Genomic DNA, 23,909 nt, shown 5'->3' with positions numbered 1-23,909 from the left:
ACTGAAACTCAGTGAGTTCGATTATGAGGTAATACACAAGTCAGGTGTGAAACATGCCAATGCTGACGCATTGAGCAGGAAAGTGGCAGTATTACAAGTAACAGGGGTGACTGAAGATGAGTGGAAAAGGGCATAAGCCGTGGATAGTGATTGCCAATTGTTCAGAAAGCAACCACAGTTCCTAGTACATTACGGGTTACTTTGCAGGTTGACAAAATGCGGCCCACGTCTCGTCGTACCAGCAGTGTTAAGATCTGAAGTTTTGGAACAGGTGCATGACCATTTTCTTTCAGGACATGGCAGGAGAAGAGCTATGGATAGGCAGAGAGCGGAAAGTTTTGGTGGAGGACACAACATCAAGACGTGGACGAGTACATCAGGAATTGCATGCCATGCGCATAGCCTGCGGACTTGAGCCATCAAAAGGTTCAGCTTCAAAGATGATCAGAGGCAGACAGACCTTTCCAACAAATCGGAATCGATGTATTTGGTCCACTTAATAGGAGTGCAGCGGGGAATAAGTAGGTGTTAACAGTGATTGACCACTTTTCTAGGTATTAAGTCATGGACGCATTACCAGATCAGAAAGCAAGTACGGTGGCACAAGCTTTAGTTAACAATTGGTTACTCAGGTATGGGATACCTCAGTCCTTAATCTCGGATCAAGGTACTAATTTCATGTCTGATCTGATGAAGCAACTGTGTAAGTGACTGAAGTGTGTGCTGATATGAAACTTCCTGGCAGATTAAAACTGTGTGCCAGACTGAGACTCGAACTCGGGACCTTTGACTTTCGCGGGCAAGAGCACTTGCCCGCGAAAGGCAAAGGTCCCGAGTTCGAGTCTCGGTCCGGCACACAGTATTAATCTGCCAGGAAGTTTCATATCAGCGCACACTCTGCTGCAGAGTGAAAATCTCATTCTGGGAGCACCTTGGATGCTATACTATTGCAAACGATAGATAAACTAGTAAATTCGGAGAAATGTCAAATTTCAATGCAGCAATTATTAAGGCATGTGGAGGAGTACAATAGCAGGCGGAAACGTAGCATATTGATCATTGGTATTTCAACCAGTTCTATTACCGTTTTGATTGTATTTATTGGTGTGGTATATGTCTTATTAAAACGGAGGATTCAGCATGTTAATGCAAGACCACTCCATGAGATTCCTGTAGAATGGATTACCAGTAGGGCATGAGTCAGGGCAAACTGGAGGTATTTAGGGGAGAAGTAGAATATAGGATAGAACTAGAGTTAATGTGTAGGGTAAATTCGGGGCCAAGAGTAATTTTTAGGAGAGGGCAGTGTTGCAGCCACATGTAGTAAGCGTTGCTTCACGCAGTGGATAATGGCAAAACAGAGGCAGCCAGTGATAGCAGCATTGCGAAGTAAGTGTATCACAGATAGCATTGCTGACAGTAGCAGATTACCAACCGGCTGACGCAAGGACGCACATAGACCAAGCGCCAAGCGAAGCATGGAGAGTGCTCAGTAAGGAGAAGTGAGGCCAGCATGCTAAGTTACGCTACAATATACTGCTAGAGTAATAACAAGAAGCTGCCACCAAGGGTAAAAAACGTCCTCCTGCCAGATATAAATAGGGAGCGCAGGCAACAACAGACAGAAGCCATTAGGAAGCCATTCGGATCTGAGGATGGATGTGGTCCATGTCCGAATGTTCAATCTTCGTAGGTGACGATTCCAGAAGTCTGTTCCAGCTCCCAGGAGTCATCCGTTCACCGCCAGATGTCAACTTCAGCTCTGGGGGTCAGCCCGAGTTCGGTCGGCACCATGGCTGGCTAACTACAGCGAGAACTTCCAGCAGGACCAGCTGCAGTGTGGTCTTGGTCACAGGTGCCGCTGGGGACTGACACCCGGACTTCACAGCAACCCAGCCACACTGCATGGTCCGTCCATGACGGGACCTCGTGGACATCGCAACTGACGGCTGCCCAGCGGCCGGTGCAGCAGGCATTGGCAGCTGACCTCACGGCAACGCGGCTGCTGAGCAGCGATGAGTTTATCTCAACTACAGAGCATCCTGACTTCAGCAGAGCACTGGTGACCTGAGGCTCCAACGGCGATCAGTGGTGCGCATTGCACGCATTGACGGGGAATCTACACAGCAGCAGCCAGGCAGAGGGATCCGCAGGGCTGGGCAGCGATGATGAGGGAGAAATTGTAAAGAAAGTTCAATAAATAATTGTAAAACTCCATGCCGTCTCAGTCTTTGGTGTAGCCCCTGTGTCTGCTGGTAACAAGTGGTGCAGAAGTCGTTACAAGTGGCCATCTGACATAACATATAGCATGCTTTTTCAGTTATGAGCCAGAAACTGAGTCCCAATCAGTGCACCAGAAGAGCCCCAATTTACCAAAACTTAAAAAGGGCTAGAATGTCAAAATTAAAATTCAAAGTGATGATGGTTGTGTTTTTCAATGTCCGTGGGACTATGTACAAGAATTGGGAGCCTGAAGGCATATTAGCCAGAATAGGTAAGAAGAAAGTGACCTGAGTTGTGGAAAAACAGTGTCACGGATTCTTTATCAGGACAGCCCCCCTGCACATACTGCATTAGTGTTCTGTTAAGTGTGGGATACGATGGCAACCATGTACATGCTTTCAAAAGATAACTTCAAACGTTGCTTTCAGCTGTGTAAAATTCACATGGAGCTGTATAAAGATTGTGGAATTGAAAGATTGTGGAATAGAGTTTTTTGAAGACCTCCAGCTCTACCTAAGCGTCAGACCTGAAGATGTAAACACTGCAATTGCTCAGATGAATGATGATCTGTCTTCAGTAGTGACATGGGCGAAAAACCTGGGGCTTAAACTAAATGGAAAAAAGTTGCAAGTAATCTTAATAGCCCATCAGAAATTAATAAGTTCAGATTTCCGCGAACGGCTACCTCCTATTCTGCTCGACGGTACTCCAATACCATATCAGAAAACAGTGAAGAACTTGGGTGTAACTTTGGATGAGCATCTCAACTGGGCGGAGAATACAGTCACAGTGTGCCGAAAGATGTCTGCTTGTCTCTATGCTCTCAAAAAGTTTCGGAACATATTTCCACAGGACTTGAAATGCCAGCTCATGCAAGCACTCGTTCTACTGAACCTCCACTATTGTGATGTGATTCAACAAGGCATGAGTAGTGAAAACAAAAGACGGCTAGAGCTAACCATGAATGCCTGTGTGCGTTACACCTGCAACATTTGCCGATATGATCACGTTAGTGCTTCATACTCCGAGCTAGGGTGGCTGCGGCCAGACAAATTGCGTGACTACCACACTCTATGTCTACTTCACTGACTCCTCGTCGTGCAAGCACCCCAGTACCTTGCTTCAGAGATTAAAAACCTGTCATGCCATCATAATCAGAACACGAGGTCACTCTTATTTGGTATCCTAACTGTGCCCACTCACAAAACAAAAACTTTTGCAAACTCCTTCTCAGTTGCCGCTGTCCGCCTCTGGAACAAACTGCCCCTTACCTTGCGCAAAATTCAATCTCCTGCTGCTTTTAAGAAGAAGTTGAAGCATTTCCTACTATCATCCTCATAAAGTTCTCCACAAAATTAATGTACAAGGCCAATCCTCTCATCTGTCAAATAGCAAAGCTAGCATCTCCTATCTTGCTCCTGAGATGCCTTCCTCTTCATCTATCTCTATTAGCCGCGCAATCTTCTTTTCCTTTATATTTCCTTAATTATGTTTCATCATGTCTCTCTATTCTTCTCCTCCCTTCACTATGAGTCTCCCTCATACTCCCTGCTGCCAGCACTCCTATCTAAAATCTGACTCTTCAATAATGTCTAATTATAACAGTACTTATGATCTACGAATATAATCTCTATATGTATGTATTTTTCCAGGTGTACCTTTCTAATTGTTTATTTCACTTTTTGTACTAGATGTAGTTTAACATGTGTACTAAAACATATGAATGTAAAATAAGTAGAATGCCTGGTTAGATGTAAGAGAGGGCCTGATGGCCCTCATCTTGCCAGGTTAAATAAATAAATAAATAAATAAATAAAATTTGTGAAGAAGTGAAAATAAAGAATGTTTTATCCCTAATCCAGTTATTTTTAGCCAGACCTCATATTCTGTCTCTTCTGTTTGTCTGGTGTCAATGTAAAGAAATGCATCATTTTTGGCCAGAATTGCATGACTTGCTCAGACATGGACACCTGTGTATTCTCTGTATAATTACTGCACAATCCACTGCAGAAACGCACAGTGCACACTGACCACTGCTGCATACAGGGTGTTACAAAAAGGCACGGCCAAACTTTCAGGAAACATTCCTCACACACAAATAAAGAAAAGATGTTATGTGGACATGTGTCCGGAAACACTTAATTTCCATGTTTGAGCTCATTTTAGTTTCTTCCACCTACGCTCAGAGCACGTTATCATAATTTCATACGGGATACTCTACCTGTGCTGCTAGAACATGTGCCTTTACAAGTACGACACAACATGTGGTTCATGCACGATGGAGCTCCTGCACATTTCAGTCGAAGTGTTCATACGCTTCTCAACAACAGATTCGGTGACCGATGGATTGGTAGAGGCGGACCAATTCCATGACCTCCATACTCTCCTGACCTCAACCCTCTTGACTTTCATGTATGGGGGCATTTGAAAGCTCTTGTCTGCGCAACCCCGGTACCAAATGTAGAGACTCTTCGTGCTCGTATTGTGGATGGCTGTGATACAATACACCATTCTCCAGGGCTGCATCAGCGCATCAGGGATTCCATGCGATGGAGGGTGGATGCATGTATCCTCGCTAACGGAGGACATTTTGAACATTTCCTGTAACAAAGTGTTTGAAGTCACGCTGGTACGTTCTGTTGCTGTGTGTTTCCATTCCATGATTAATGTGATTTGAAGAGAAGTAATTAAATGAGCTCTAACATGGAAAGTAAGCATTTCCGGACCCATGTCCACATAACATATTTTCTTTCTTTGTGTGTGAGGAATGTTTCCTGAAAGTTTGGCCGTACCTTTTTTGTAACACCCTATATATCACTCTAATGTGCTAGACAAACACTCTATTCATCAAAGTCAGCTTTGGACTAAAGAGTATACTGCAAATAATCTAATAAATCCAGAACAAGCCTGGAGGACTACATGATGCCAACCAGCTGCTATCTTATCACATGCCATATGGCATCATTTTGGTGGTGTACATACTTCTTACTCAAACAGCACCTCATTTGGCCTTTCGAGGCTTGGTGCACCACATTTCTGTCCTTCCACCAAAGAAAAATACCTGATAGCATCAGGGGTGAACTCTGGACCTCCAATGTGGGAGTCCAACACACTGATCACTTACGTGCAGTGAGTAATAATAATCTATCATTATCTGTTTCCAGTAGCACAATTTGTAGCTAAAAGACACTTGTTATTTATCAGTTTTTGTTTGTGATAATATGTTTCAGAATTTTTTGTTTCTCTTATGTGTTGCCTGAAATTGACATCTGAGCTCTTGAATTTTGATAGTTGTATATCAGTACTCATATTTTTTATCAGATTGTGGCTTGTGGTTTTATTTTCTCATTTTAGAATTGATCTTATACCGAGTGATCCAAAAGTCAGTATAAATTTGAAAACTGAATAAATCACGGAATAATGTATATAGAGAGGTACAAATTGACACACATGCTTGGAATGACGTTGGGTTTTATTAGAACCAAAAAAATACAAAAGTTCAAAAAATGTCAGACAGATGGCGCTTCATCTGATCAGAATAGCAATAATTAGCATAACAAAAGCAAGACAAAGCAAAGATGATGTTCTTTACAGGAAATGCTCAATATGTCCACCATAATACTTCAACAATAGCTGTAGTCGAGGAATAATGTTGTGAACAGCACTGTAAAGCATGTCCGGAGTTATGGTGAGGTACTGGCATCGGATGTTGTCTTTCAGAATCCCTAGAGATGTCGCACGGACTGAGGTCAGGGGACCTGGGAGGCAAGCATGACGAAAGTGGCGGCTCAGCACACGATCATCACCAAACGATGTGCATCTGTCAGACATTTTGTGAACTTTGATTTTTTCAGTTCTAATAAAATCCCATGTCATTCCAAGCATGTGTGTCAATTTTTACCTCTCTATATACATTATCCCATGGTTTATTAAGTTTTTAAATTAATACTGACTTTTTGATCACCCGGTATGTGCTCCATGAAAGATATCTCTAGTAGCATGGATTTTCACATTGTGTTTGCTTATCAAATGTTGCTACATGCTGTTGGAAATAATTTGAAGAACATATGGTAGGAATTTACCTGCTTAGTCTGATTAAAATACAGAGTCTAGTCATTAACCAGAATTTTTATTAGTGATGATTGAGACAGATACAGTAGACTCCTCAACTAATATTTCCAGTTTGAATAACATGCATGCAGCCAATTTGACGTGTTCTGTCATATAAATGATTTTGTATCTGGGATCACCAACACATCAAATAAGATGGAATAATTTGCTATATGAAGATGATTTGTGTCTTTGAACATGTTGTGCATTTTGGCGTAGTGGGTGATAGTCAGTTACTGTGCCATCCAAAAGTCAAGCAAGAAGCAAATATGTCACACACATGTTTAATGAGGCTGAGGTCCAGAACTTTAAGATAACTGCATGGCTTTTGCACTATCATTAGAGCTTCGGGCTGATGACACTGTATATATTTTATAAGTCACTTGTAGTTTTTCCTTGGGTAGCTATTGGAGGTGATCGGGATGTTTGGTTTATTATGTCCTGTACCATAAATCTTGTTATTTGACCTAAGGGCTTGTATGAGCACACTATATGTTTTCCCATCCACTAGTATATTTGTTAACATGAATATAACTGTCACCTTTGTATAAGACAGAAACAACTCTCATTGTTGAACAGCACTGAGCTACACCCAGTACTGCATGCAGTCCTTCTTGATGCACTATTGACATTGTTGCTTATAAATAGGTGACACGGATAATATCTCAAGAGGTCCATGGGAACATAAACTCATTTCAAGTTTGTGGTCGTTTTTTGTTGGTCCAGACACACAAAGAGGAGATGTGGTATTATGGCTCTCTTTTACCTGCTAGTCTTTGTCGTTTTTGTCAAGATGACTGAACATTCACTGACATATCATGAACCCCCTAACTCTAGCTTTCACTGAATAAGCAGGCAGAACCACATTACAACTATTTTTAACTCTCTGTGTCACTTAATTGTGCTACAGGTGTTATGTGACTCCTCCTTGGCACAGCAGACACTGTGATCCATATCAAATGAAAACTAACACTTCTTTCTTCATGTAAGAAAACAGTCTGCACCAGTGGATTCAGTCACAGGTTGTATCATCAGTTAGTCACTGGGAGCCATGATCTGTGGTTATAAAAAGTTAGTGCCACACAAAGTCTGTCTTTCAAAACTCATTCAGAGTGACCATTGTTCCTCAATGCACATTCCACTTCCATCATTATATCTACAGAGTGAAGTGATTGGCTTTAGAGGAGAAAAATACTAAAACCTTGTACTATAATCTTTTTAAATGAAGTAAATATAACAAAGTCACTATTTAACATATTTTCTTCTTTTGTCACATCTACAGGCTGCATTCCGTGGTTACAAGTCTCGAAAATCATTACTTCCATTTGGTATGTGTTTATATTTCTTTCTCCATCAAATTAACAAAAGAACTGTTATCTGTGCATGTTAAGACATACATGTCTCTCAAACAGATACTGAGAAATATGACGTGTATCGTAGCCCTATCATTGAGGCATTGCTGTTGAGAACAGGGCACAGCTGGAATGAAGCACAGCAAGCAGCCATGTCCATTCAGGTAAATATCACATCACTTACTCTATAAATAAATTATAATATGAATTTTTCAGCTGACTTTTCAAATGATAAATTGAGAGCCCATGTGACCCTTTTTTTGCCTAATCCTTAATTAGTATCACACAATTTTGTTACAAAACTGGTATCATGGTGTCTGTCAGGCTTCAGAAGTTTACTACCAAATTGCACAATGACTGTCTTACTTTCTTAGTTGTTTATTGAACTCAGCTAGTTACAAAATGTATTTTCTCAAAAATGGGAGTAAAATAAGAAAACAAAATATTAATAATCAGGAAGAAAATATGGAAAAAATCCAACTGATGTTCCAAGGAAAATGAACTTCTCTATGTTTCTCAAAAACCTAGAAATGAAACTTTTGGTTATTAATCCTAGGCTATGTCAGTCTTCTGTAAACAACAAATAATCAGAAACAGAAATAAAATTATTGAAAAGTTTGAAGGATAAATTTGCTTTTGATGTTAATTTTCAAATTTGTTACAGGCCAAAATGTGGGGAATATATACATACTGAGTCTCAGCACCCATCATGCAAAAATTTTTAACTCATACCTTCACAGTGGAGAAAACAAAACTATTCACATGGAAAATGGCTAAGTTACATATTGGCCATGCTCAGAATGTACAACTTCATCACAGGCTGTGGCAACAGTTTCATCCCCATTGCTGCCCATGTTGGGTTATAGTGGCAACATATTATTATTATCATACCAGCAGCACGCACTGTGTACAATTAAACATTATAAATGTAAATACAGTATGTTGACAGTGATCATGAGACATGCAGTGATTTAACTGGCAGCACTAGATGTGGTCAGACAGAGGTGTTACTGTTGCTGTACAAGTAGCTCACAGCCAAAGTAACTGGTTGTCACTCATTGCATCAGAGACTGGTCTGCCAACTGGCCAGTGATTTTTCTGTCCCCATCATGATAGGTGCCAATGGCCATTCTGTGATAGCTTCTCTTGTCTAGATGAGCACAACACTGGTGTGTATTATTTGAAGTCCCTAAGAGAACTATTGTAGTACAAGGTAACAAAAACAGTGTCACAGAAATCACAAAATTTTAATCAGAATTCTACCTTGTTACTTTAAGGGTACTCACTTTGTAGATGTTAAAGAACGTTATTATTTTTAGGTGTAAGTTATTTTAGATCAGACGTCTAGTAAAATTTTACCTTTTATGAAGCTTGTATTTCAGATGTTGAAAAAAGTAACTAATCATATCAGTTCTTTGCAATGAATGAAACTGGTAATGATATTTTTTTTTTTCAAACTATGCCCTCAAATGTAAGTGCCAAGGCTCAACAGCAAACTTTTTGCCCTTTTGTTCTGGAACACTAAAATTCACTATCACTCTCAATTTAAAACACAATCAGCTCCAAATTAAGTTGCAGAAGAGAAAGTCTGTATGCATAAAACTATTCACAGAAGTAGCAGACAAAATGGAAAACAGAAGCAGCAGAAAAAACATTAAGATGAAATTAAGTAAGAAAGAGTAATTATTTAATGATGATCTCATAAGTTTTGACCTCAAAGTAAAATTACAAATATGCTGGGAAAGAAACCATTTTTATTTAAACCTATTCAGGTTTGCAAAATCATTTGATTCAACTTATTTCTTTAACTTCTCAAGAAATTTTCTTGGTACTCCACAATAAAATTTTCAATGCCAATAAAGAATTATTGAGTACCCTATCCTCCAGAGAAGGCTCATATTAAAAAACTAATTAATACTATAATAGTATTAGAAAATGGACTACCTGCTTCTGTGTAATTTTGACAGTGGGAAAATATAACAAAAGTTTTGAAAAAGTTGCACTTATACAACATCAGAAGTTGTAATAGACTATTTTCACATTAAATTAATAAATAATTAATAAAAGTAGTGCACCACGTCTGAAACCACAAGATTCACAATGAAAGTGGACAATCAGGAACACATTCTATGTCTTTGAAAATAATGTTCTCCTGCAAAATATTCCTCCAGATTTGACAATAATAATGGGCATTGTGCCATACCACTCTGTTGTGATGGATAAAGCTACAACAATGCAGTGGATAAAAGTGGATAACTCACTCTAGGTATGAAGAACTGTTCCACTGGATGAAGTTGAACGTAGCATGTATAAGGCGAAGTTAATGGAACTTGAAGTGCTGTACAAGCCAAAAACTCCACAGTACCAGGTTGACAAACTGGCTGATGCTAAAGGACATAGTTTAATCAGACTTAGTCCATGTCATGCTAATTTAAATCCGACTGAGAATATGCTCAGTGAGGCTAAAATGCTGAAAAAAGAAGCCATTCGAAACACTGCATCACAGGATAGGTCTTGAGCTGTTAGCCATACCAAGAAGGTAGTTGAGGAGAGATGGATCCTCAAGAACTGTGGTGAGATTTGAGTAACACAGAACTTCTCTTATAGCCAAGCTAAAATTTGCTTCTTTTCTGATAATGGAGCATAACAAATATTGATCTCATTAACATTCTAACACAGTTGAAAACGCGACAAATCATGAAATAGTGTGTTATGAAACTAGTAAATTATGGAAAGTCAGGTCAGTAGTTTATGAAACAGCCCATTCTCAGAATAAAGTATATTTCTGATTATTGTGGCAGATACGAAAGTTTCGCATATTAACGTCATGGCAAAATACTCTACTTTTTGCGTGCTGCTATCATTTGCCAAAATCTTGTTTCGATACCTCAAACAGTTTATTTAATAAGTGGGATTTATAACCATTTCTTTCTGGAATTTTTGCTGGTGCATGCTTTCATGATGGAGTGGTGTACATACATTCCATTCTCTTGAAACTCCAAGTTTAAACAGTAATTCAGTATGTTTCTACATTTCATATGAGGCAGCATACGACCTAACATGCAAGAAATGTAAATTCATAGCGACCCTTATTTTTCGCTGCAAACTTTAAGAATTTCTTGCAGTAATATCAAAATATCACTATAACTAATAGCATTAATGAAATGATATGCAGTTTATCATGAAGCTGATGAATTAACATACAAGATGTGTAAGAATCAGATGTTTTTAGCTCATAGTTTCTTTACAGTCATCTGAGAAAAATCGCAGATCGGTCATCTTGTGTGGCTTGCTGTTCACGCAGTAAGCAGCTGACGCTTTCAGTTCACGCTGGCAACTACGGTTTCCTCCGCTCCTTTTGTGCTGAACTGTCAAAAGTCGCAACTAATTTTAAATGCACTATAGTGCCATGTACTGGTTGGAGTGAGCAGTGTTGTGGGCTGGCAGGAGAGCCAACCCGTATGAATAGAGCAAGCCGAAAGGCACGTGTTTAAGCTCACGCAGGCTGGCGTGAGGTCTGGAACAGGACAAGGAATTTAGAACTTAGAAAAACGGATGCAGATGGTGGAATACTTAACTTTAATCCATTAATGTTGAACGTAGCTCTTGTCTGTCCATTATTTACAATCTCAATAGTACCTGAACATGGCGTCGTAGCAAATGAATTAGCTGAAGGCTATGCTAACTATCGTCTCGGCAAATGAGAGCGTATTTTGTCAGTAAACCATCGCTAGCAAAGTCGGTTGTACAACTGGGCGAGTGCTAGGAAGTGTCTCTAGACCTGCCGTGTGGCGGCGCTCGGTCTGCAATCACTGATAGTGGCGACACGTGAGTCCGACGTATACTAACGGACCGTGGCCGATTTAAAGACTACCACCTAGCAAGTGTGGTGTCTGGTGGTGACACCACAAGCAGTATGTGTGATATCACAAGTACATATTCATTACTAGAACAAAAATATTCACTATGAAGTATAAAGGGGAGGGGGTAAGAAAAAAGTGTGCTATATGGCTAATAAAGAGCTCGCAAGCTCAGGTGAGCATAGCAAACTATTTACAATATCATAAAAATGAATGAGAATCATTTGTGTATGAATTACCAACTGTAACTACAGTGAATGTCATAGCAAAAGCACTTCAAGGAAATATTATTGGTCTATAAGTGGCCCCATACTGACATATTAACTTGACCCATGACATGAAGGAGTACTGCAAAAGGACACACTGTAATGGAGAACCTACAAATATTAAAAGACAAATGGAAATTCGTGAAAGAGAAGGGGGGAAGGTGGGGTTATGTCATCATTTGTAAAACATCATGCTAAAGGAAGTGCTCATTCTCATAATGTATGCTATATGAATAAATATAGTTGAAGGGAGGGGTGTTATTAAATACTCAGTAAAATAACGAGTAAATGAAGGCCACTAAGCACCAGCTCAAGCATGCCTAGCGGCTGAATTGATATGTATAGATAATGCCTGAGTGACGAGCTGCTGCTGGCGGCAATGCACAGTCAATTAACACAATGCTGGATTGATGAGTTGTTATTGGAGTCTTGCCACATGTTGACATTACATGTTGGGGTGATTTGCAGCTCACTGTGTCATCAGCTGCATTCCATCACTATGGTAAGTGGATCACTGTGTCCCAAAATTCCTTGACATCACAGTATTCCATCCACATCTCAAAATACCTTTTCTCTTCAGAAAAATTCGGTCTCTCAGTGTACTGTAGCGCTTCTCTGATGACAGCTAAGTAGAACAGACACTCAAGGCACATTTAGAAATGACAAGTCTCCCTATAGTTTGTATAGTTCTACTCATTAGCTGGTCTGAAAAACATGTATACATGCTGTGAACAGAGGCAAGGATAGCTTATACATTTGTATGAGGACTCCAATGTTTCCTTTTAACCACACTGTTCGAGCTTGGGTCCAGTTTTTACATATTCCACTCACTGCTTCATGCAAAATTTCTTCGTTGTCCTGATAATTACATCAGGCAATAAAATAAAAATGGTATGGGATATAATGATGACAGAGACAGGTGGAGCCAGAAAGGAAGAGCAACAAATAACTCTAAAGAATAAATGAGACTCTGGCAATAAGTGCATGTAGTGTTGCGAACCTCTCAAACAAGTACTTCATTTCTGTTACTGACAGATCCAGGTTTGGTGAACAGTGCAGTGAAGTATCTGAGACCGGTCTTTAAAAATAACTTCAGTAAAATGGAAATGACACTCATGTCTCCCAAAGAAGTAGCATCCATCATAAAATCCTTAAAATCTAAGTATTCCAGTGGGTATGAAAACATATCAGAAAAGTTAATCAAAGAGTGCTCATGCAAGTTGAGTTCTATCTTAAGTTATTTGTGTAATCAATCTCTTATCAGGGGAACATTTCCAGACTGGCTAACATGTGCTGAAGTTAAGCAATAATTGCTTACATTAAAAAGAATTTTCAGTGTGTCACATTTTTAGATCTGACTAAAAAGTATAAACTAATTTCTCATAGCCCCATACAGATTCCTAATCTCATACACATAGTTCTGAAAACATGTTACGGTCAGTTTTTCATTGCTATGAATATACTCGTAAGATTTAAAATAAAAAAAAAGTGAGGAACATGCAATAGATAATGGTAAGGAGGTGAACTATTCATGTATCAGTTGGGAAGTTCTCTAATAGTGAGGAGGAGAATGATTCGCACATCAACTGTGTAGTTCATGTGTCCCATGTTTATCCTTTTAACACTTACAGGAATTTTCATAAGTATTGAAAATCCACAATTAAAAATTTTCAGAACTTTCCAGGTAGTGTTATAAATATGTATGGTGCTAGGAGAAATTATTTTATACTTTTTAGTCTGATTTAAAAACGTGGAATACTAAAAATTCATTTTTATTTACATAATTATTCTTCTGTCAGTGGTGTATCACAGATTTTATCTACCTAACTAGAGAAAAGGATCACACATAGAAGCAGGAGTGAAGTGCAGAAATGGAAAGGAAGAGAAACAGCTTTACACACATCTCAGGCTCTCTGTGGATGTTAAACTGTGCATCTATTAGCGTAGATCCCTGGAGGACTCTTAAATTTATAACTTTCATGACAAACTTATTTTAATAAATTACACCTACAGTGTCTACTATTTACACTCACCTGTATTTCCCCAACATACATCTGCCTTAATTCCTAACATATTAGCTATTATGTAGTTCTACAAGAAAAGGGGAAAGACAACAGATACAGATCCAGGATCAATGGAAACAAGGTACCAATGAACTGCCATTTACTTGTAACGACATTGCTGGAGCTGCTGCCCATGGCTCCAGTTGTCAACTGCGTAATCCGTACACCTGCCACTCTGTTAACACTCTCACTCAGTTGAAATGTCAGTGGCATCCTCCAACTATTCTGAAACAAGTCGTAATAATGCTAAGAAGTGATGACAGACTCTCTCTCCTTTTGTGCCATACCACCTCTGTCACCAGTTGTAATGGTCCAGCAACACCTGTCGATAACTGAGAGGCAGGGGGAAAGGGGGAGGCCCATTTCTTAGGTCAATTGGGATGGTGTAGTTGCTCTCCCAACTGGCTGTTTTACCTTAAACATCATTGCGAGGGAGACAGGAGCTTGTTAGAGGTAAGGGTTGCTGCAGCAAGATAGTTGGAGCTCGTGAAAACTCATTATTATTCAGCAAGCTAGAGCAGATGCAGGTGCATGCCCCCATCTAGTGGGTTCAGCTTGGCATCTATCCACTGCATCTTTGAATAGGTGCAGTGTGGTCAAATGTGCCTTAAGGTGACAAACAGTGCTGGGAGGAAGCATGGTTGCTTTGCGATACTGACACACTGGTTACTGCGATAGCAGCTGGCAGTCATGCCCTCTGTTGCTCTGCTGGTGCTGGCAGGTGTCATCCACAGTGTTGGACAGGTATGGTGCCCCAAACTCCAGACCTCAGCATATGAGTGGCAGGCTGGTGATGAAAACTGACCAGTGAATATTTGGGGTGGGGGACAGTGTCCATCAGCAGGGCAGCTGTCTGGTTATGGCCAATAGCTCAAACATACGCATTGGCTGCTAGATCTGTGCATATGAGTAATGTTTTGCTGCCACTGGCAACAATGGTGTGCACTGCTGACTGATGCAGCACTGCATCAATGAGCCATTACAGGAATCTTTCAACATGTTGTAATGTGGTAGGCAGTTTGGAGGTTTCTGTGTTGTCAGCTCTATATCTAGGGATGGTAAGTGGATCACCTTGTCCCAAGATTTCTTTGTGTCATAGTAATCCATCGACACCACAATGTGACAAATGATACTAAAATGTCTAATGTGCGAAAGAATCTGAAGAGACGTCTGGAGTAACGTCTAGTTGCATCTACATGCCACTCACAATTTCTGTTATGGATCACATGCTAGAGAAGCATACATGGTCTGTGGACAAATATTTTTCAAGTATAGAGCATCCAAGTCATAAAAGCAATTACCTACTACAGCTATTGTTGAGGTCTGGAGTGTAGAAAACTCTCATCTTCACAGGAATACCACTGCTGGCCTAGACAATATTCTGTACAACAGGCATTCATTCCTTCCAGACAAAGAACACTGTTATTTACCATGTATTTATTATAGTTACTTAGTTTCATGTTCCATGGATAATTCACATGATTAATTGTAATGACATGGAGTAAGTCATTTTACATTAATGTTTTACATTACAATGACCACATGTGTACCATTTATAAACAGCTTTTTCCTTTCTATTTTTTTAATGCTAATGTGTATTAGTAACTCCTACCCACCACTTTTGTACATTACATTTTTTCTACAGAATAGAAGAATCTGTAAAGAACAAACTTTTTCAATTTGTTTTCACATTCAACTTTGCTGTCTTGTACTGAACAGTATAGTATTAAACCTCTAAAACCAGGCAGTATAATATGTGTACTCAAACCAGAGAAGAATCCTGATGTCATACCAACCAATAACATTTCTCACATGACTTTCACAGGTGCTGTAGGTATGTTCAAGTACCAGTTAGAATGTGGTATGAATATTTGCTACATTTACTCAAGTGAATTCACATAGTGGTATCACCATTAAAGAACTTTCTGTGGGATGTCCCAAAAGTAGTTTTATCATTGTTTTTCACATGGAAACTTTATTTCCCAGAAACAAATTCACCATGGCATCATGAAGTACGTATCTTACACTATTTTTTGATATAGTCTCCACTGATATTGAGACATTTTTCATAGCATGCAATCTGTTTGAAAAACCCACTCTGGAAAAACTAGGTGCCCTGTGATGCAAGGAATTGTCACACAGTCTGCACCAACTGAGAATTGGTTTGGAAGCGATGTCCTGAGAGTGTGGCTTTGAATGTAAGAAGAGGTGAAAGTCCGATGGGGCAAGATTGGGACTGTAGGCTGGGTGATCCAATCTCTCCCTTCCAAAGAGACGAATCTGATCCTGTGTGAGCCTAACTGCTTGTGATTTTGTGTTGTTGTTCAAGAGAAGATGACATTCACTCAAGAGCCCTGGTCTCTTTCATCAAATGGTGTACCTGCATTTGGTGTGGATATTGCAGCAGCATTCTGCATTGATTTGATGGTCCCTTGCTCGAGAAAATCCAGAAGAAGCACACCTTTCACATTCCAGAACACATTGACCATAACGTTTCCTGTGTGGGCTGACACACCGAATTTTTTCCTCATCGGTGAACTGGGATGCTTCTATCTCATTGAGGTAACCTTGGTCTCTGGGATAATGTGGTCTCTGGGATAATGTGGTGTACCCTTGTCTCATCACCTATGATGATTCTGAACAGGAACAGATTTTCCTCTCATGTGTACCGCATCAAGTTATTGAGGCTGATTCACTTGTTGTGATCTGGGGTCAGGTTTCTTGGCACTCATCCTGCAGATGCTTTTTGGTAACACAGCACATCATGGAGCAATCGATGGGTCTGAGCATGACTTATATACAGTATGGAGGCCACATGTAACATTGTGATATGCCTGTCCCCAACACTGTCTTGTACTCTAGCAATGGTGTGTTCATTGGTGGCTGTGAAGGGATGCCCTTTTTGACTGTCATCCTCGACACACTGCCTTCCTTCTCTAAACATGCAGCACCTACAACCAACTATTTGATGAGAAATTAGCTCTTCACCATACGTGGTCAGTAGGCATTCATGGTTGATGGACACACTACTCCCATATGCCCATTCATAATGGTTAACAGCACGCAATTTCATAGGTGACTACATTGTCAGTGCAAGTCTGTCTATACACTGATTTGTACTTGGGGCACACTGGTCAGCTGCATACTGTCTCTCTTTGGCACTCTGAGCATGCACGTAACTCATCCGCTAACACTTCTTCTGCCACTGAACCAGCAATGGGTGTGGATTCATGTGGCATTGGTTTATGTCACCATCTTCCCTTTCAAAAACAATGACAAAGCTAACTTTTGGGTCATCCCTTATAATTTGAAACAAAATCTAAGTGTTGACTACACAAGTACATTATTTAGGGTTTGATACAAGACTAACAATGAGTATAGGAGCAGACACAACACAGATTCACTAAATCCTAACCAAACTCTATCCACACTGCCTCTAGATGCTTCAATAAGTGTACTTAAATTTAACCTGAGATATTTTTGCAATCATCTGTGTATGCTGAACTTAACCCTGTGCTGCACAGCATCCACAACAGTGGACAGCTGTTAATGGTTGCTTCTTTGGCATTTTCAATCAGTCCTGAGGCTGCAAATACACACAGTTTACTGCAGTCGGCACTCCCTACTGGTGTTGTGTCCTGCATGCATTTGCAGCCTCATTACTGATTGAAAATGCCAGAAAATTGACCATTATAAGTTGTTCACTGCAGTGATATTCATGCACCACACATTATAAGTTGTTCACTGCAGTGATATTCATGCACCACAGGGTTAATGTAATCATGTTCTGTTTTTGTCAAGAAGGGGATGCAAACTATGAAATTATAGCTGCTGTTTTATATGAACTTATGAAATTTGGTGATCCATTGCCTTGCTTGTGAGCAATACAGAATTACAGAACTTTTTATATACTCTTCACATATTTTGTTGATGCAGACATCTGTATCTAATAGCAGCAAAATACAGCCCAAGTGGATACAAAGCATGACATAACAATAATGATCTATAACAAATCAGCTAACTTTGTATATTGTACGTGGCTGAATTGCCCAAGCTGAAGGCAATTAAATAAAATATTCTGTCCCCCTGATTTATTGTTGAAGGAATCAACTGAACTCACATTAAAAGAAAACAAGCAAGTGAAAAAGTCTTTAATATTTTGATATTTCATGAGAGGCTATGATGTTTTGGTATTTCATGAAAGGCATTTCCCTTCTTATCAGAAATTTTTAAGTGAACAAAACTAAGGACTGAGTTGTGCATCTCCCTTCACAATAATCCTACTTACAAGTTATTTGAACAGAGCTTTTTAATTAGTTTAATACTTGTGATCATGTAGTTTATGGTTCAAGTAAATGCTGCCAATGATATTGTGGACTGTAGGAAGTTCTGAATAAAAGTAACAGATTTCTGTCACGTTTCTGCCTCAATTTGTAAATTACAGCTGTCTGTGACAAAATCAAGAAGATATGCTGCAAAAGACTTCATTTGTTAATAGACACCAATTGAAAAGGTAGCCACGTGACTGCTTTTCTATTGCAGCTCAGAAATGAATGTACTGAAAAAAGCACTTAATTCAAAAAATAAAAAACAAAATTTCTTTTTTCAGATACAGTTGTCTTTCATCAGTGGTTTGACAGCCTAATGCTGGCAGTAATTAAGCAACCATCTATAAATTTGTCAACAACAAAGAAATTATTTCATTGTTTTCTGTTAGTTTCTTTGTGCAAACCACTCATACACATGCTCTTTACTTACAGCATGCATATCGTGCATATAAGTTCAGGCGAGCTTTTGCTGTAGAAGCAGGTAAAAGAGATCTTTACTATTTCAACAGACATTATATATCTCATGCAATATGCGTGTACTGATTTATAATTGTGTCTTGTTGTCAGAACCCGCACTCAAGCCTATGGATGTCATTCAGTCAATTATTGACGCTACACATCATACTTTGTCACAGGCTTCAGTTGCTGCTATTTCTATACAGGTGAGCCTAGATTCATAATCTGCTAATTTACATTTACAGCTACAGCCACATCTTTACAACTGAATGCATAATTAGGAAAATTAGCATACTTATCATTCTAAAGTTATGATGAATTCATTTTGTATTATCTGCTGCAAACCAAGATCTCATTTAAAATACATGAAACATGCATTCTTGCCTAAAATGAAGAATTTACTCCATTCCTTTTCCTGTGTCTCATGTCTTTACAAAAACAGTTTCCAACTATTTGTACTGTTCACCTCTTCTTTGTCACCCTAGGTTATTAACATTGATGTTCTGCAAATACACAAATCATCCACTACTGACTAGTCCCATTCGAGTACTTACTTGTACCAAAATTAAAAATATTGTTTTTCACTGTGAACATTTAAACTTTTAAATTTTTGAGTCTGACTCATAGGACACTGAACAGTACTTTTAAAGTTGGTAGTTTATTGCACTGATCTAAAATATGATTGCCTACCTGCAGCACTTGTGTTTGCCAAAACCCTCAGTGACTGGTTAATTAACATGAAGCACATACGTTGTACCAGAAAAAAATCTCAGTCACTGACTAACTAACATTTTAAAAACATATTTGTCATGAAAATCAACAATATCAATGGAGTATATGTTATTTCTGTGCAAACTGTGTGATGTACTCAACCTTTATCACAGCTTCTTAATAACAGGACACAGGTTGCAGTGTTCATACTGTTGATAGGTTTAAGCATTGAGTGTGTTGTCTCAAACCTGTGTGAAATGTTTCACACATAAATACCACAAATTCATCTCTCATCTCAGCAGTCAAATACAATAATGTGGATGCTAGTCCAGGGAGTAAGGTGAAAATAGCTAGCCAATAATGTGAACACATTATCTGAAAGCTGTGCTAGATACCATTGAGAATTGTTCAGAGAAATGGTGTAATGATTCTCCAGGGAGAGTCACTACTTCTGACAGCCTAATCACAAGTTATTTTCTGCAAAAAACTGGTAATATTGTAGATCAATGGCCTTTCCTTCCCAGAATTTTTATCCTGCAGTGGAGTGTCTGCTGGTTTGAAACTTTGTGGCACATTAAAACTATGTCCCAGAGCAGGACTGGAACCAAGAAGCTTTGCCTTCCACAGGCAATTGCTCTAAAAACTGAACTATGAAGGCACAATGCATATTCTGCTCTCATAGCTGTACTTCTGCCAGTACCTCTCTCCTTCTGTGATGCCATCCATATGTTGGGTAGGATTACCCATTAATATGGACTGATCTGGAGATAGAAAGTGGATGAAAATGGTTTCAGAGTAGTTGGTTTAAGGGCAGAGGGAAGAAAGAGCAAGGGCAAGTGATATGGGAAAAAAACCTCCAAAGTAATCTGGATGGGGAGTAAGAGCAGCAGTGGATTTCTGGCAGTCTGCAACAGAGAATGCAAGGCTAGGTTATGTTAGTAGTAGGTGCCAAGCAGCTTTATACCACTGTCATAACCATCTGTTCATCATAAAAAAGTCAGTACAAATTTGTGTGGCAGACCTGTGCACTGTTGTGAGAGCCCCTCTGCAGCGCTCTTGTCAGTGGTGACTGACTGCGGCAGTAGGCCCAGGTTTGCTGGAGTTCATCATCCACTGTGTTGTTCCTCTTGGATTCTGTCAGTGGTGGCAGCTTTCCCCCCCCCCCCCCCCCCCCCCCCCCCCACCCACCCCCGTCCTCTCATCACCCCGCACCACCTAGGGGATCTATGGTGGGGGAACTCCAGCAGCTCAGCTTTTCTACCCTTCAGTATGCTTTCAGATATCACTGAAGAATACAGTGAGTTCCTCTATGGCCACTGCATACTACTTCCTTAGCTGGTGGTTGGCTTCTTCAGTATGCGCCTTGCAAACAGCCTTGCATGCTTCCAATTCTTTTGCCATTGCGTCTCCAAGGTGTTCATGCCCCACTTGATGGGTTTGGGGAATGAGATGGCCACCTACTTCTCCTCCTCCTCCTTTTCAGGTACTGGCTGTACAATCCTCTCTTCTACTCTAGGCTGGTACCCTCTCCCCACTGGTGCCACCTGGGGTATGGCAAATCAGCAGTCACTAAACAAGCCATATGTTTGGTCAGGAATGCATCAGAGTGTTGAACAGAGGCAGTGGCTATTGGGACAGCTTAATAAAGGAAGCCATGAATATAAGAAGTAATGATGAAGTCATAGAAACAGATAGTGGCTACCATCTAGACTCTGCTTGCAAATCTGATGCTTACCACATTACATTGCAAGCACTCACAGCTAAGAGACTTCCAGACGGCACATGAAGTGGAGCCCATCTGACTACACCGCAGCGTGAGAGTGTTCCCCCTATCATACCCATCTGTCCTGTGGAACTGGGAAGGGGAGAAAACCTAATATAAAGACAAACCTGACACAATTTTCCCAGAAGGTGATGTAAGTGACAGTCATCAGTGAGGTAAAACTTTACACTCCTTCAACTCACTTTTTTAATAAAAGCAGATAATCTCAAAGACAAAATTGTTAACGCTTTCGTGGCCACTTGTTGACAAACTGCCTATTGGCTTCTGTCTTGGTTTCTTCGGCTGACGTTCATCTGATCGTTTCACTGATGTTTTTCCAGCATGAGTGGCTGACATTGTCAAACCTTCACTCTCCATTGCTGGTGGTGAGTTATATTAGAAGTGTAAGTGAGTTATATTAGAAGTGTAATAGAGCCAAACACTCGGCAAAATGACAAATCAAGAAGAGAAATGTTGGTTATGGCCTTTCTGCCATACATTCCCAGAGTGATAGAACTGGCCATATATTGTGCAAGTGCAGCGTAAAGATGATTTTCAAACTGACAAAGAAGATCGAAGAGTGTCTTAGATCAGGAAAGAAGGGAAGGGACCCACTTGAAATTGTCAGAATATACCACATACCTACCACATGCAAGTTTATCTTGGAATGACTGGATGATCAATCAACACCAGGATCATAAGAAAATAAGTGACATTACCGGTTGGGGCAGGTGGAGGAATTGGGTGTGGCAGAGCAAACACTGTGTGAGACCAACCATGAAGTAAAATTCAATGACATGGAAGTTTGGCTGCAGAGAAGTACTATCATACCCACTTGTTCAGAGAAGCTATTGAAATACAAAAATACCGGAATAGCCTCAAAAAGAAAGAATAAAGCCTTAAGGTAAACGGATCCTGGCTTCCCATGCTGTAGGAAATGACCATTTCAGGTAGCAAGAGGAGAACAGCGCCAGAAATGATGGTGGAGAAGCCCTCGGACATTGGCGCGCCAGGTACATATAGTCTATGACCGCAAGCTCAGCACCAGTTCACCACCAACAATGAAGGATGAAGCCTTGACAATGCCAGCCAGTCATGCTGGTGAAATGTCAGTAAAATTATCAGACTAATGTTATGGGAAAAGATACTATGCAGCTTCAAGCTGCTGCAGAAGCTGTAGATAAGAAAGGCTGACATTCTTAGATCTCTGGGCTCTCTACAATGCTGTCAAGACAGGAATGTACTACATCAGTTTGCAGAATTTAGGAATCCAATAAAAATGACATTAATAAAATGTATTTTATGTGGAGCAGACAATTTCATCATCAGTGAACATAAATACTAATGACACAGGTAATTGCACAAGATTTTACATATTTTTTTATTTTATTTTATTGCTTCCTTTAGACCTGCTTGCTCTATTTTATATTAGCTCATGTTTATTGTAAATTTTTACATGTTTTGGTAGATTACAAAGTTGTGTCCTAACATAGTAATAATATTAATAAGAATTATTAAGCAATGTTAAATCAGTGAATCAGTAAGAATATTAGTTGACAGACTATATGTTGATGACTAAAACTAGTGAAAATGAATGTTTAAAAATAAGAATGAATACTAGTCAAATAATATTTGATACTAAGGATCCTAAATAAGACTACAACCAAAAAGAATCAGTTACAGTGAATGCTATCACTTTATGAAGATATGTAAATGTGTATATGCTCTGGAATGATGTCAGAGCATATTACTGTTCTATCTCTACTGTAATAATCATTTTATCTTCTTTTTGTGTTTGAAAATAGTCTTAGAAAAGCATCAGAACTGTTTACGACACTGTATCACACTTCCCGTGTTATGCACCTTCCTCCAATGAACACCTCCTCATCACCATCGTCAAGGTGGATCTGGATGATGTGTGAACATGAGGCTGATGTCATATGAGAAATATTGGTAGCAACACATTCTATTACTGTCCATCATTTTTGAATCCTTAAAGTTTTATACAATGTTTGGATACTCAGGTTCCCTAATTTAATTATAGGCATCAGTTAAAGATAATGTGGTCAGAAGTACCGTATGACCATACCAAAAGATGTCACTGTCTTTCCTGTTGAACCTGTGCAACTGAATTTGGGCCATATCCTGTTAGGTAATGTTCCATCTCTGGCTGGGGTTTACATGCCCAAAGGCTAAGTGTTCTTAAATGTAAGGGAAAATCTGATAGACCCTTAAAGCTGTTTCAACGTTATCACATTCATTCAGCCAGGTACTTTATTCTAGTTCAGGAGTTTGGCCATAGTTGTTATCCTTTGGTCAAATATTTGTTGGATTTCTGCAAAATCCTCTATATGTAACCTGTAGGAGGCGGCATGGTATCTTATTGTAATGTATATTTCATAGATTTTGAAGATAAGAGGACAGCATTAGTTGGCATGGTGCAAAAGGCTCCTGTGAATCTGAGGAGCAAACCCTTCTGTGCACGTCACAGTCTTTACCTGTTCTGCATTCAGTGAAGTCTGTGCATCCAGCCACTTGTTGTAAAGCCTCTGATTGACATGAAAATGGCATCATGATTGGTCCTCACAGCATGCAGTGGTAGCTGGTAGTTAGCTGTTGAAACACGGGTATTTTTATTAAAAATGGTGGTTGCTTTGCCTGCAATTGTCTGAATGTGTTGTGTGAAGGTACACTTCTTGTATAGTTGGAGTTATTGTGTGGCTGTTTGTCTGGTAATGGTGGTGTTTTGTAATTTATCTGTAGGAATTCTATGAAATT

At 39.6% G+C, this 23,909-nt stretch overlaps 1 protein-coding gene across 3 annotated transcripts in view; it reads left to right on the top strand.

Annotated features, from left to right (window-relative positions):
- Positions 1-6,960: 6,960 nt before the first annotated feature.
- The window catches only part of LOC124622083, a 75,758-nt gene continuing 58,809 nt past the window's right edge, over positions 6,961-23,909 (top strand). For 2 of the 3 annotated variants that reach the window (XM_047147663.1, XM_047147671.1), the window contains exons 1-5: positions 7,628-7,661; positions 7,746-7,849; positions 8,350-8,613; positions 18,635-18,683; positions 18,770-18,864. In XM_047147663.1, coding sequence (XP_047003619.1) covers positions 8,395-8,613; positions 18,635-18,683; positions 18,770-18,864 — 363 coding nt within the window. In that variant the 5' untranslated portion in view covers positions 7,628-7,661; positions 7,746-7,849; positions 8,350-8,394. Of the gene's footprint in view, positions 7,662-7,745; positions 7,850-8,349; positions 8,614-18,634; positions 18,684-18,769; positions 18,865-23,909 lie in introns of all 3 variants that reach the window. The other variant, XM_047147681.1, reaches the window with a different exon arrangement.

The sequence above is a fragment of the Schistocerca americana genome, chromosome 1 (genome assembly GCF_021461395.2).
Source record: "Schistocerca americana isolate TAMUIC-IGC-003095 chromosome 1, iqSchAmer2.1, whole genome shotgun sequence".
Classification (NCBI taxonomy): Eukaryota; Metazoa; Arthropoda; class Insecta; order Orthoptera; family Acrididae; genus Schistocerca; species Schistocerca americana.
Note: the sequence above shows the minus strand (reverse complement) of the source record. Positions and strands in the feature narration are given on the sequence as shown.